Source organism: Coturnix japonica, chromosome 4, assembly GCF_001577835.2.
Source record: "Coturnix japonica isolate 7356 chromosome 4, Coturnix japonica 2.1, whole genome shotgun sequence".
In the NCBI taxonomy this organism is placed as follows: domain Eukaryota; kingdom Metazoa; phylum Chordata; class Aves; order Galliformes; family Phasianidae; genus Coturnix; species Coturnix japonica.
The window spans coordinates 37,497,731-37,512,275 of NC_029519.1; the positions used below are offsets into that span (position 1 = coordinate 37,497,731).

General features: G+C 35.4%; 1 protein-coding gene across 7 annotated transcripts in view; it reads left to right on the forward strand.

Moving 5' to 3' along the window:
• Window positions 1–14,545, forward strand: part of AGA (aspartylglucosaminidase) — a 24,850-nt gene continuing 10,305 nt past the window's right edge. For 2 of the 7 annotated variants that reach the window (XR_001554925.1, XR_001554926.2), the window contains exons 1-9: window positions 5–146; window positions 1,852–2,005; window positions 2,602–2,714; window positions 4,117–4,229; window positions 5,174–5,285; window positions 5,982–6,057; window positions 6,879–6,986; window positions 9,228–9,361; window positions 10,155–10,312. Coding sequence is in view for 5 of the 7 variants with exons in the window: in XM_015861461.2 (XP_015716947.1) it covers window positions 26–146; window positions 1,852–2,005; window positions 2,602–2,714; window positions 4,117–4,229; window positions 5,174–5,285; window positions 5,982–6,057; window positions 6,879–6,986; window positions 9,228–9,361; window positions 10,155–10,255 (1,032 nt within the window). In the remaining 2 variants the exon portion in view is untranslated. Of the gene's footprint in view, window positions 147–247; window positions 603–634; window positions 1,127–1,851; window positions 2,006–2,601; window positions 2,715–4,116; window positions 4,230–5,173; window positions 5,286–5,981; window positions 6,058–6,878; window positions 6,987–9,227; window positions 9,362–10,154; window positions 11,383–14,545 lie in introns of those variants that run through there. The other 5 variants (XM_015861461.2, XM_032444183.1, XM_015861460.2 and 2 more) reach the window with 5 other exon arrangements.

Genomic DNA, 14,545 nt, shown 5'->3' on the forward strand with positions numbered 1-14,545 from the left:
CCCCCCCCCATGTCGGGTCGCAGTGATGGCGCCGGTAGTTCGCTTTCTGCTGATCGCGTTGCAGCTCGTGGGCCCGTGTGGGGCGGCCGGCGCCGCTCTGCCCCTAGTCATCAACACTTGGGCGTTTAGGAAGGCCACAGAGACAGGTGGTCCGACGGGGGGATGGGGGCAGTGCCGGCCACCGGGTGCTCCTCTCGCGGAGGAGCCGCTGGCATGTTGGGGGGGGGGCTCCGGGAGCTGGTGGGGTAGCGGGCCGGCAGGCGTTCCATTAAACGACTGCGGTGTGGGACTTGGCTCGCTCCTATTAATGATCAAAACAGTTTTGCCTAGCGCAAATCTGACGGCATAAATTAAATGTGCATAGTGATTTAAAGGGGCTTACAGTTTGTTGTTGTTTGTTTTTTTTTTAGCATTGTTGGGTTGTAAATAACACTTTAGGGAAGTCGTGAGATGAGTTGCCTATGAAGCCATTTGTCAGTCACGACTGAAATATTGACTGGAGAACTGCAAGGCTTTTGTTTTACAGCTTTTAAAAACCTGTTAAAGCTGCTCACAGCAATGGATGGAGTAGAATTTGAACAGTACTCCCCATGTTCAAACTGGTAATAAAGACAAGCATATACAGAGTTGAGTGCTAGGTTTTGTTACTTTTTCCTTGCTGTTTTGTTTTGTTTTCCCCTTGGCCAGTTTTCATACAACTGCATTCATTGTTTGTGACAATAGGAAGCTCATAGGAAGTTCTGCACAAATGTGCCTAAGAGCTTATGGTGTTGGAGCACTGGAACAGGCCATCCAAGGCGGTTGTGGAGTCTCCTTCTCTGGAGATATTCAAGAGGCACCTGTGCAGGCTGGTCTAGGGAGCCTGCTTTGGCAGGGGGTTAGACTAGTGATATCTAGAGGTCCCTTCCAGCCCCTTCAATTCTGTGAATCTGTGTGATGGCATGTCTGGAGGTGGCTGTGACTGAGTAACATGTTACTGCTGTCAGAAGGAGCTGGGCTGTGTGCTTCTGCTGTCTCCACTGAACTGTTGCAGGTGGTGGAGCACCAGAGCCAGCAGCAGCAGGAGGAAGCAGGATTGCAACCATCAGTAGCAGCAAGCCCAGGCATCCTGGAAATGTTGCCTGAGGTACAACCTTGTGAAATGCTGCACGTATACAGAGCCTACAGGCCCAGTTTATTTAAGTTGTGTAAAGTTGGCGCATCTGTGATGTCTTACAAAACAGTGGAATGAGCTTGGTGGTAAAGGATAGAATGCTAAGAGCTGAATGAGGGAAGGTGTAGGCTGATATTTGTTTGTTGTTATGTGGTCACTGAGGAGCTTTTACATCACTGTTTTAAATCCTTAGATCCTTCTATTCTGCAGTTTTGTTTTGGTGAAAGTTTTGCTTAGCCTGCTTCTCCCTCTGACTTCCCATAAAAAGATTTAAATAGGTGCTGGGACAGTGTTTGCTGGTTCTGAGTAGAGGAGGTTATTTAATATACAGAAGTTGTTATCATTATTAAATAATACATAAATAATAATTATTAAATAATAAAAATAATAGTAATTAAATAATACATTAATAACTACATTCTCAGGAGAAGGAAAAAAAAGCTTTGTTTCTCAGTCAGAAACACTGATTAGATATATTAAAAAAAAAAACAAAACAAAACACGCACAACAGTGTTTAGAAAATTAATAATTTACTTTATCCTGACTGTGTTTATATTTTGCCTTTATTTAACTTATAAGAAAGAGTGGTATGAGGTCTTTGTTTGTTTTAAATTTGCATTTTCATAGTGTCCATCTATAAAACAGTCTTAAAGCAGTACTGGAGCCTCTGTACTTTGAATTATTTTTGTTGATTACAGCTTGGAGAACCTTACAGTTGGGTGGATCTGAGCTGGATGCTGTTGAGAAGGGCTGTGGTCAGTGTGAGGTTGACCAGTGCGACGGGAGTGTGGGATATGGAGGAAGCCCAGATGAAAGTGGAGAAACAACACTGGATGCAATGATTATGGATGGGTAAGATAACGGTGAAGGAAAAAACAACGGTCTCTGTAATGTAAAATGTATGTAAAATTTGTCACAGTGGTCTTACTGGTTTAACTATGGGTAAGTTCTTTCACTTGGTGGAAGAGCAACTAAGCTATTAGGGAATTTTTGTGCTTTGTAATCCAGCTCTTGGTAAATAGTTGTGAAGAAAAGAATCTTAGCATCCGATGCTTTACCTTTTGATTAATTCTGTAAATGTTTCACTACAGTAGACATTGTCTTTTCTATTTTATTTACCATTTCTGGCTGTTCCACTTAGGAAGTAATTGCAGGTGTTTGGTTTGGTTATGAGTTTGTGTATCAAAATAGTTACCCTATTGAAAATATTATCCCAGATAGAGTAACTGTTACTTGGGCAACATCCCCAACCTAAGCAAGGTTACAATGTATCAGTGTACGAGTAAATTCCTTCTCTACTAATGTGATGCCCTCCTATTGGTGGCAAAGGACAAATAACACAATGTGTTACAGCAACGGATTGTCCAGTTTACACGAGGAAAGATTTTGCCAAATACAAAGTATGCTACTATTTTTTAAAATAATTTCTAAATATGTCTTGCTTCCAGCAACACTATGGAAGTTGGGGCAGTTGCAGATCTCAGACATGTGAAAAATGCAATCGGTGTAGCACGAAAGGTCATTGAGCACACTAAGCATACATTGTTAGTGGGAGAGTCAGGTAACTATTCCTTTTACTGTTTCTGAGTCTTAACCTTTTTATATTATAAAACTGTCATTTGTTAATCTTGAGTGGAGGGATTCCCTGACAAACAAGTAAATCTTAGAGTGCTGAAGAGTTTATTGTTACACATGTATGAATTAGATTTTATTCTGTTGTTTCATGTGAAAATTACAGATCTGTTGTATTTTACCAATTATTGACTTGTAATCCCAAGGTTTTACTAATAATACTGATAACAGATATAAAAACAAATTGATACAACATACTATAGAAACTGAAGTGCTAGCTTCAAAAATTTCTGTTAAAATCAGAGAGTAACAGTCTAAGTGACAGAAATAAGATGCTACAGTCCCATGTGAGAATTTTAGTTTATATTGAGCACAAATGCTATATTTTTATGTATAGTTTTTAATAGTTTAAAGACAGTGTTGAAGATCTGAATGTAGAAAACCACTTTAGGAGGTGTGTACCTGGGCATCATAAAAGAGCAAAATCGCAAGCTTGAGGAATACTTGAGGTTTTAAATAATGAGCTGCTGTGTTTAGGATAACACTAGTTTCAGAAGAGATATATGTTGCAGGAAGGTACTGAATAGTTAATGAAAGGTTACCTAGCTTGTCATTGAAGGTTTTTAAAATGTATGGGGCTGCTCTGAAAGAAATATGTAGACAAGTGTGGAAGTTGGTACTTAAAAAGAGGAAATGTTTGAACTTTAAAAATGAGTCAACTGCTTCAAAGCTGATAAAATACAAGATTCTTGAGGATTTTAATGTGTATAGGATGGCAGAGAAATTAGTGCAACCCAGATTTTTCTATTACTCTACAGACAAGTAAAGTATGGCAATAGAGGAGGTGATGACTGTTTGGACATAAGACCTGAGTAAAGAAAGATGGATTTGCAAATGCTATTTAATTCAAGCACTTGGTCATTTACTTTACAATTGGTTTTGGAGAAAAAAAAAAAGAGATTTAATGGGTGATGCTGAGTAAAAGAAATTAGTCAGCTGGTAAAGAGGGAGGAATAAATGTTCAAAAAGCTCCATTTCCCCATCACAGGCAAATATCAGTATACTTTTAATTAGTGATTGTAGGATGAGCAGAGAAGAAAGGTGGAGAAGAAACTGGAGAATTAAATACTGATTTAAATTATATTGTCCAGTTTAGGAAGGTAAGTATTTGCATAGTGAAATCATGTGGACAAAGATGTTATGTTGAGTTATACCAATGCAGAAGTGAGTCTGGTAGATTCAGTACAAAATAATTACAAGTTAAGAAAAACATTATTTTGGTTATTGTCTGCTGGGATATTTTTGGCTCTTTTTCATGATTCTATGTGTAAAGAGGCTTTGATTACATCTGTATTTAAGATGGTTTTTTTTTGTTGTTGTTGTTTTTAAAGCCACTCTGTTTGCTGTACGCATGGGGTTTCCATATGAAGATTTAACTACCCAAAGATCACTTTCAATATATTCAAGGTGGCTTAATCAAAGCTGTCAGCCAAACTACTGGAAGGTATGGTGCAGTCATGGTGAAGGGGGGTGGTATTAGGCAGTCATTAATGCAACTTTAACTCTTCCTTTCAGCTTACATTGAAGTTTTGCTTTTTCACATGTGGAGGATAACTGTTCCATATGATACAAAGAACAAACCTGGATTTTTCAAATGCTTGGACTCAGGAAGGGCATATGACTAGCTCTTCTTGGATCTTGCAGTTTTGACCTTGCTTGTAACAGAGTTTTGATATGAGATATATATGTGTATATTTATTTATTTATTTATTTTTAAACTCTAAATTTGGGCAGAACTTCTTATGCTAAATAAAGCAGTGAGAGTAATTCCTGATGCATGGATAAGTTTCTGGAACAAAATTTTACAATAAAATTTAGCTTTCGTTAACACAATGGTATTATGCACAGCTGTGGACACATCAAATCAATACAGCTGTCTGTTAAACTTGCCTTTTTCAGTGGGCTTGTTCTATTTTGGTATAACTGTTGCAGGTTTGTACACTTGTGCTGTATCTTTGTTTCTTGCATCTAAAATGCTACATTGTTGAGCCATTTTTAACATATGTATTCTCATTTTTAGTTGTTCTTTAAAGTACTTAAACAGTGACTTGATGTAATGTCTTGAAATTATTGAAGTAAACTCAATTTACTTTTTTTTTTTATTTTATGTTTTTAAAGTTGCTGATGAATGAACTTTTTTTGACCAGTCTGTTAAGCAAAAGAGAATATCTGGTTTCGTCAACAACTTACTTGAAAGACCTTTTTAACACATAGTACCAGAAGTCAGTCTTCATTCTTTAAGCAAACCAAGTGTAGGATATTAGTACAGCTGCATAATTTACATATCAGGCATTTAATACTTGTGTAGTGATTTATAGATATTGAGTGTAACGTTTTGAAATTAATCTGAAATTAAGCATAATTTATTATTCATGCATATAATTACAGAATGTGGTACCAGATTCTTCAAAGTCCTGTGGACCATATAAGCGGCTTGAAAAAGTTTCATTTGATGAGGGGACCATTTCACAAAGAAACATTCATAGTCATGATACTATTGGTAACAACTTTTTGGTAGTTCTTTTCCTATTTTTTTTCCTCATTCATGTGTTGATTAACTCATGCTGAGTTTAAAGCACAATATTTCATATAAAAACCTGATTTCATAATATTTAATTCCTAGCAATTTGTAGTGATTTCAAGACTGTTATTTATTTGTTAGGATCAAGTTCCTAAATGTAGGATGTATTTTTCCAGTGCACTGGCTGCACAGCTACTTCCTCCTCTTTTGTTGTCTCTTGTTACCTTACTGTTTCCCCTTTAAACACCTTAGCACAACTGTCTGGGCAAGTATATATGCTTAGAAAACTGTTCAAGGTTATAAATAGTTATTTTTATCTTATCTAGTTAACTTAGGTCATGTCTGCCATGTAGCTGTCAGACCAGTTTAAAAGGCTTTGCAGAAGTGGGAGAAATGAGTAAAAAGTGAGACTTGTTGCCAAAGGCAGAGTTTGTCAAATCGTCCTTAAACACATAAAATAAAGTATACTTACCTTTTTCTTCTATTCTGTTTACAGAATAGAAAAATTTTATAAATAACTTCTTCAAGAATACAATTTTTCTGTATTTCAGCATATTGATAACTTAAAAAATCTGTATACCATGGTTTTTAATTGGTGGCGAGATGCATGGTGACAATTTAACATATTTGTCTGCAGCATGTCTGAGTATGTTTCATACCTGTTGAAAATTTTAGGTATGGTTGTAATTGGAAAGAGTGGAACCGTTGCATCTGGGACATCTACTAATGGTGGCGTCCACAAAATTCCAGGGTTAGTATCTCTAATTTTACAGAGAACTCTCTTTTGTTGTTTCATTTCCTGTGTTAAGCTTATGCTAATATGAAACAGTATACGTTTTAGAGAGAGATTTACAAAATTATCCGTAGTTATTGCAAGGCACTGCCATAAATCCAAATGCTAAGGAACAGATACAACTTGTGTGAAGGAGTGTTTGTTTTTCTGGTTTAATCGTTAAACTGTTTTAATTGTCCAGGCAGGCATACAAAAAACTGGAGTAGTAAGTTTTTTGTAAGTAAATTTAAGGCAAGTCACCAGAAATGAATGAGCCTTTTTGAAAAGTGCACATTATCTATGTATATAGAATCAGAGCGTCAGGCCTGTATTTTATCTTTGAGATTTTTCACCGCAATTAGGAATTGTTTTTGTCTACTAATTAAAACAACTTCTGGATTTAGTTAGAGTTATTGAACATAGTAGTTGCCCTAGCTGCTCATTGTTGCCCGCTGGCTAAACCTTACCCCCCTAACTATATTCAGGACAAGAACAAAGAGGCATTCACTGAAGGTGGACTAAGCCTCAGATCAGTCAAATTATTGCAGATCTCTTTTGTCAGTGGTTTTTATGACAAGGCTTCTGACTGCAGTAAAGAGACCTCTTTACTTGTTCTGTTCTCCTAGAGGTTTAATGCTAGCTTAGCTGGAGGTGATTAAGTTGACAAAGTTAAATGGATACTCAAGCCATAAGAATTTCCTGATATTAGACCAAGAGCTATTGCATTAGTATTATCTCACTGGCATTAGTAAATTCCAGTTCCCTTTTGTAGAATACTTTTTCTTCATTGTTCATTGCAGCCGTGTTGGAGATTCTCCAATAGCTGGAGCAGGATCCTATGCTGATAGTACAGCTGGAGGAGCTGCAGCCACTGGAGATGGTGACACCATGATGCGCTTCTTACCCAGGTTTGTCCTTAGGGCAGTCTTTGCTAGTTTTCAAAAGCAGAATGGAAGCTCAGCAAATTGTGTAATTGACTGACTGAAAGACTGTCTGACTTATTTGTTCTTGAAGTGAGAGAGAAAGGAATGTAAGGGGGAAGAACAGTAGCAAGATCAAGTATTACTTACAACTTAACATTGAAATTCTGCCCTAGCTGAGAGTAGACAGACAGCAGTAATGAGTGTATTACCAACTTGCATGTTCTTTAACAGAACAGATGGGCTTTTTGTCCTAAAATGCTTTGCTATGTGAGAAATAAGTCTTATAAACTCTAGAAAACATTATGAGTGACTCTTAGTTTATTGAGGAATGTAGGGGAGTGTCACTATAAAAAGTCTAAGTAATATCTAATTTAAAACGGGAAGAGATGGCTTGTTGCTGTTGTTGTGCTCGCATAAACTGTAAAATACAGCTGTTTACATCACTGAATGTTGACAGTCATTCTAGTGGACCAGTCTCAAAAGGAAGGCTTTCTGATAGCCTATGCTGAACATAATGAGCACTGATGCTTTATGGAATCTAAAGCACCAGCCTTTACATTACCCAAGTACTCCTTCTGAAACTCTGGCAGTTATGGATATGCCAACTGACAGATGTATATTTTTAAAAGTTATGGTCCATAATGGGTGTGAAGCTGGTCCAAGACAGAAATTCACAACCTTGTGAATTCACAACTTTGTGAATCATTTTGGGGAATTAGATACTGACAGTAGTTATGAGTTGGGTTCCACTATGAGATTAATCAGTAAAAACGTACATTGCTCATTAGCGGCCTGAAAAGTTCTTTTGTAATGCTTAAAACATTTCATGTTTGCTTCAGTTGATTTTAGAGAGCTCAGACTAAATAGTCACAGATTCCTTGTAGATCAGATATTTCTTAATGTTGTGATATTTAAGTATTCCCAATTAAAAATGAGGACAGATAATAAAATAAGAATGGAATTGATCTATTAGAAAATCAGAAAGTGTCAAATCAAGGGTAAAATTTCTAGTGGTTTCTGACTGGTTTTTTTTTTGTTGTTGTTTTTTTGTTTTTATGGTTTTTTTTGTTTTGTGGGGTTTTTTTGAGACAATAAGATCTTACTTTATTTTGATTATTGAGGATACCCCTGTAAAATATAGCTTTATATTTAGATATAGTTACAGTTAGATAACTTGAACCTTCACAATTAGTATTAAAAAACAAGGGTAATAAGGGAGACAGAGAATACAAGGAAAGGTCTCTTTGAGGCACTTTGATGACATCTATAGTTAATGCTATCTGTGGATGAGTGTTTGTTAGTGTAACAAGTTGAGGTATTTATTTATGTATCTTTCATCAAGACAAAATTTAGTGTTGTTTGCTTTTGAGTAAATTATGCATTGTCATTTAATCCTCTGCTTCTGAAAGTAAACAACAATAAAAGGTTGGATTGTTGGTAGGTTTTACCACCGATGACATCTTGGAAATGCAAGTGATCTATCTCAAACTTTGCCTGTGTTATCATTTGTAGAATGATGCAAAGGAAACTCATCTTGATTATTTTGCATTTAGAGTAAGATTTATTATTATTTTTTTAAATATCATCTTACAAAAGTTTTGAAGGTGGTTCAGGGTCTTGATCTGAGCGTTATACCTTTGTCTTTATGAATGAAAAGGTTTTTTTTCAGTTCTGAATTTCTCTTGAAGCTTGCATCTCCTGCAAAATATGTTTAATGCTTACTGGAATAAATAAATGGGGCTGAAGGGTATGTAATTTCAGAGGTTTTGTTGTTACTTTTTTAAAAAAAAAAATAAAATGAAATTACCTTCAGATAGGTCATTTTGAAAACTAGTAGGAATTCCTCATGTGAAACTTGGTTGTACAATAAAAAATAAGAGCCAGTAACTCTTCATCTACTTAGTTGTTAAACTGATCTGTATCTTAGCTTCTTCTGCTGGAGATGATCAGGTTACCACAGGTTTGGCCTTGCCTTAGAACAGCAGATGGTGTAAATGACATCTTGAAATTCCTTTTAATACTGTTTTAAAAACACTTTATTGAATAATAATTGCTAGTTTGTAGTTTGTTTCCATAACTCAAAGCACTCTAAATCTCTCAAGCTAATGTCTGGCCTGAGTTTGGTAAACTGTCTGGATGTGGGGATGTTTTAATTTTATTTTATTTTAATTTAGCTATCAAGCAGTGGAATATATTTGGTTTTTTTTGGATTATATTTGATTTTAGTTATCAAGCAGTGGAATATATGAGGATGGGAACAGACCCAACAGTAGCCTGTCAGAAAGTTATTTCCAGGATTCAGAAACATGTTCCAGAGTTCTTTGGTGCTGTTATTTGTGCCAATACAACTGGAAGTTATGGTATGTATCTTGCTCATCAGACCAATTTTGTTCACCCTGACTTAGTCACAGATATGCAAAATTTATGGTGGACTTTAAAACAGCAGTCATTAATTACTCCTTAAGTACTGCAGCGATATGGCCATTCATAATATCAAAGGCTGGTTATCAGGACAACTTTCCTCATGTGAAATTATGATAATTTAATTTCTCCTCTACATTTTGATATTTTAGATGTTTACAAAATTTATGTAAGACTTGTAAAACTAAAAAAATATTTACAACCTTTATGTGTTCTTCTAGATTATGTAAGATTAATTTAAAGGTTTTTTAAAAATATGGCATAAGGCAGGGAGATTGTGGTTGTTAAGCATAGCTTCAAAGCAATCCAAGATCAGTCATTGTGCCAGGCATCTCATTAGCAAACTCTCAGATCAGTAGCAAATATAATTTGCTAATCAACACAGCTTATTTAGTTGGACTGCTTATTGCTATTCTTTGATCTTTTATTTCACATCATTCTGTGTTTAAGAGATTAGAGTTGGAGGGAACTCATTAAGTTAATCAGGACTGAAAAATAGATAATTTTTTTTTCCCAACTTATGGTACTGTTTTGAGTTGTATTATACAACATTCAGCAGCACAGTGTTTTTACTTAAAAATAATTATTTTCAAGATGTGTTGGGTTAAACAGATTGTAAAAGAATAATTACACCATTGTAGAGGAATTAGTAATTTGGTGTTTATTAGAGAACTTTATATTCAAAATACACTGATCCTAAATTTATCAAGTCATATATTTTTTCTTTCCTAGGTGCAGCATGTAATAAAATACCAGGCTTCACTCAGTTTCACTTCATGGTTTTTAGCCCTTTGCAAAGTCAGCCAGCTGAGCAAGTAGTAGACTGCATTTAATTTCTTTTACCTTATTAACATCTAAACTTAGAGGGGCAAAGTGCTGAGATTCCCAAGGTATCATTTTTTAAAATGTTTCTTTGATTTTGTTGTTTCATGATCAAGTGAACGAGTATAAAGATATGTAGATGTGGATGCTTTACTGTTTTTATATGTTCTGTTTTCAAATTGTGCAGTGGACTCCATGCACTTTCCTGAAAGTGGATAAAACTGCAAAATTATGGTTTGTGCTGGTGCTTTCACAGTTAGCATGGAGAGATTCAGCTTTATTTAAAAATCAACATTTAAGTGAAATGGCTGAAAATAATGTGCCTCAAGATGAAGTCCTTTAAATTGGGAATTTAATAGATGTTATCTTGCATCTCAACTCTTAAATTTTCACAAACCCAACAGTCAAACTGTGGTTCCAAATACCACACAAATGTACCTATAGTATGTTCACTTCCAAGTAATGCCAACTTGCACTCACTTTTTTGGGAAGTAGAGATTTGGTTATTGGAAATAAATTCTTTAGGTGAAAGCTCATAAAGTAGACAGGTTATCATGCAGCATATACAGAGATGAAGTGTCTGACAGCTCTTATACTGTCTGCTTTCTTAAAAGCTGAATAAGCAAGAGTGCTGTATAATAACCACTGTCTAGACACTCGCTTTTCCATTTAAAAACAAGTATTTGGCAAAAATCTGGAATAAAGGGCAGGGGGCAGAAAGGGTTCTGCCTCTGCGCAGGAGATTCATTTTAAGATTGTTTAACTGTTATTCTAAGATTTAGACCTGATTTTTCTTTCTCTTGAAAAGAAAATTATTTGCAAATGCAAGGAATGAGGATTGAAGATTTTGAAGTACTAATTAATGATCTGTTAATGAGAGAACTTTATTGGAAATAACTGAAAATGTCTTTGAATGTAGAGGACATCCCTATTATCAAAGAGTGTATAAATCTGTTGATAGTAAATGGGATGTGAGACTGATTTTTCCAAGTTGCAAATTAAATTATGAATCTTAATCACAGTGATTTGTCATGAGTGTGCTGTGTGTTGTTACATTTTCCTATAGTGCATTACCACTGCAAACATGTTGTTGCTTACCTAAAGCATGGTAGTTAAAGTAAAAAAAAAACCAAAAACCTGGTTTGATCACTTTCTTCAGCATCTTGAGGATTTCTCTGGAGGTATATGTGATCTGTGTGCAACCTTGAGTTTAATAGGAACAAAAAAAAAGAGTGGGGGAGTCAAGCAAGCAAAATGAGTACACGTTTTCATAAACACTTTAATTATTCTTTATCTACTTTAATAGAATGTTTTGGTAATAAAAGCACATTTTCATGTATCGTTTTTTAAAGTCAGGTTGTTTGGTGCTTGTGTACTGTGCCTTAGAATGATTCTTACCTTATGTTCCAAGATGTATGTTTAGAAGCTGGAGAAAACATTCAATCTACAGTAGTCATCTTTAATGGTCTGCTGTTGAACTAGGTCAGGAAACTCATTTATTTGGAAGATTCACTTCTGTCGCTGCATCTTTGGAGCACCTAATAATACGGAGTTCAAAATAGGCCACAACAGGCTTTTGTCAAAGGAGCTCTTACTGTAAATAACTGCAGTGGTTTATGGTGTTTTCTATCTCTCCCACCTACAGCCATTCTGCCATAGCTGCTGTATTTTAAGATGGAGTGAATGAAAAAGTATCTGTACCTGTAACTTCAGGCAGTCAAGTACAAATAGATAAGTAAAATAACAATGATTAATTCTTTAAAGATAACGTTGCAAACGATGAATGTGGCAGTTCAGTTCTGCAGCTGAACTTTAGCATTGCAAAGTGCTGCAAGTGAATCTAGGATTCATTTTCCTGAGAGCTTGAGAACATTGGTGACCTGCTTTTTAGTGTGTTTGTGTCACTGCATTAGCTGGCATAAACAACCAGAAGTTATGACTACATGCTGAAAATGTACTGTAGAGGTGTATTTGATGTCACTGAGTTAGAATTCTAACTTTCTGCATAGTCTGCTCATCCATTCCTGAGGGAAACTGCTCATCTCCATGAGATGTACATATTTAATGCATGTGGTTTAATGATGTAAATTGCTTTGTCATGCTGAGTTAGTTATCATAAATGAAGGGATTAGTTTGTGTGAATTATTTGAATATACAGTTAATTTGACAGTGTATTAAATTACAGATGTGCTGTTCTGAGGCAAATGAGTAAAACTAAGTTTGCTGTGGTTACAAAAAATACTTGCATTTGTGGGCTTTTTTTAAGTTATTCACTTTACTATAAAATACAGAAGAAAATGACACAAAATATGAGACTTGCAAGTTGAATGCTTCATGTCTATGTCTTTTTTGTTTAAGTCTTTATGTTCATTAGCTTCAAGCTAACCTGCTTCTTTCTAATGCTTCTCACCAAATTATCATTTCATTTGATGTAGTGGGGTAAGGAAACACCTTGGTGATATCATTACATTAGCTCTGATATAGAAATGATGCATGTTAAGCACTGAACTACAAGTGTTCTAACTAGAGGGTCTATTCATTCTACATAAGTTCCATTAAGTTTACAGCAAAACAGCACTGCTAAATAACTACAGAGCAGATGTGAGAGTCTCAAGATTTTATGACCAGTTTCTTTGTTACTGTTTGAGCTGCTGAGTCAAGTAACAAACAGTTTTAGATCTTTGTGCATTTAGCAATATTTGCTGTGGTTGTTGTTGTTTGTTGTTTTTTCCCCCAGCCAGTTGGAAGAAATGTAGGTGAATTCACCTGTTGGTATAATACTCTTGGTGTGATTAGCTGGTGTTTACAGTAACAGGTGGTGATATGTGAAATAAAAGCAATTAGCAACTTCAAATTGTGCTAGTTGTTGTGAGATTTCCTTTTACTGGTGATTTTATTTTTTTCTCAGTATGATGGGGAGTATTTGAAGGATGAGCTGTTTGTTTGTTTTGTTTTTAATCATTCTTTTTCCCAGGTAGAGTTGTAAATATGGATGTTTTTTATTATTTAGAACTGATGAGCTCTCGTAACACTTCTGCTTATTTTCCAGGCAGACTCCAAATTACATTTCAGCTGGAATTTCATTTGCTGCCAAATCTTACTTGTTTTGATTGCCTCTCTTGTTTAAAACATAGAAAGCTGTGAGTCTGGCACTTGAACATAGTTGCAAAATTGAGTTGTGTTTTAAATTAATACTTAGTATTTGTCAGTTGAGGATGGTAAGGAAGAACAACTTCAGTTTAGCGAAACAGTAACGTTGGTGTATTTGAATATTCTTAGGTGCAGATGGAAAGAACCTGCACTTATTTACAGGCACACAGGGATTGTTATATAACCTAATTTTCCAAATGGGAGGGAGGCTTTTGTGAAAGTATCAGTTTGTGACTTTCTGATTGTATTTGCAAACTGTATTAATCTTTGTAGTATGTGGGGGTAACAGATCATGGAAGGTGCAGCATGGTGCTCCAACTTTGGCTCTTCTTGTTATAAGATTAAATGCTTAAAATACTTCCTTGTTGGGAACTATTTACAAAAAATGACATTATATAGTTACATATGCACACACATGGCAGTAATATTTCATAATATTAAGCAACCATAATATTGAACCAGCTTATAATTGTAAAACTGAAATGGGAAATATGAGCTAAGTAATTTTTCTCATGTAGAGTTTTATAATCTGGATGTTTTATTGTTTGAAGTGTCAGGAATGTTTGCCTTCATGTTAATTTCCACAGGCTATTACTGCATTCATTTTATTCATTACCTTCAGTTCAGTAGGTTCTCTGTTATTGCACAGGACCTTGGTAAAGTAGATTTGGCTCAGCTGTGAGCAGTAGATTAGGTTTTTAGGAAGTTGTTTCCTTTGTCACCACAACTGTCCTGCATGCATTCATGCCCCGTGAAAAGATTTTTTTTTATTATTATTTGTAAGTAGAAAAACATATTTAGTGTTACCTATTGAACTAATCTGTGACTTAATGATTTATATGATGACTATAGAGGCTGCATTTTTGAGCAAATTGAGACAATATCATAGTAGGTTGCACAGTGGCAATACTACAGATTTGGGATTATTCTAAGCTAGGTCATAAGAGTTTGTTCATAAATAGTCAATGTTATGTTATTTATTGAATAGAGTGTGACAAGCTACTTGACAATCAAAATGCTTGTGCTTCTTGCTTAACATTGCTCCTGGATATTCATTGTTATGAGAAAATTTCCATGGCAAATTTTAATAATCTCTGAGAATGAAGGTTTGATTGGCAAGGTGATGCATAGAAAAGTACAAAGCAACTAAA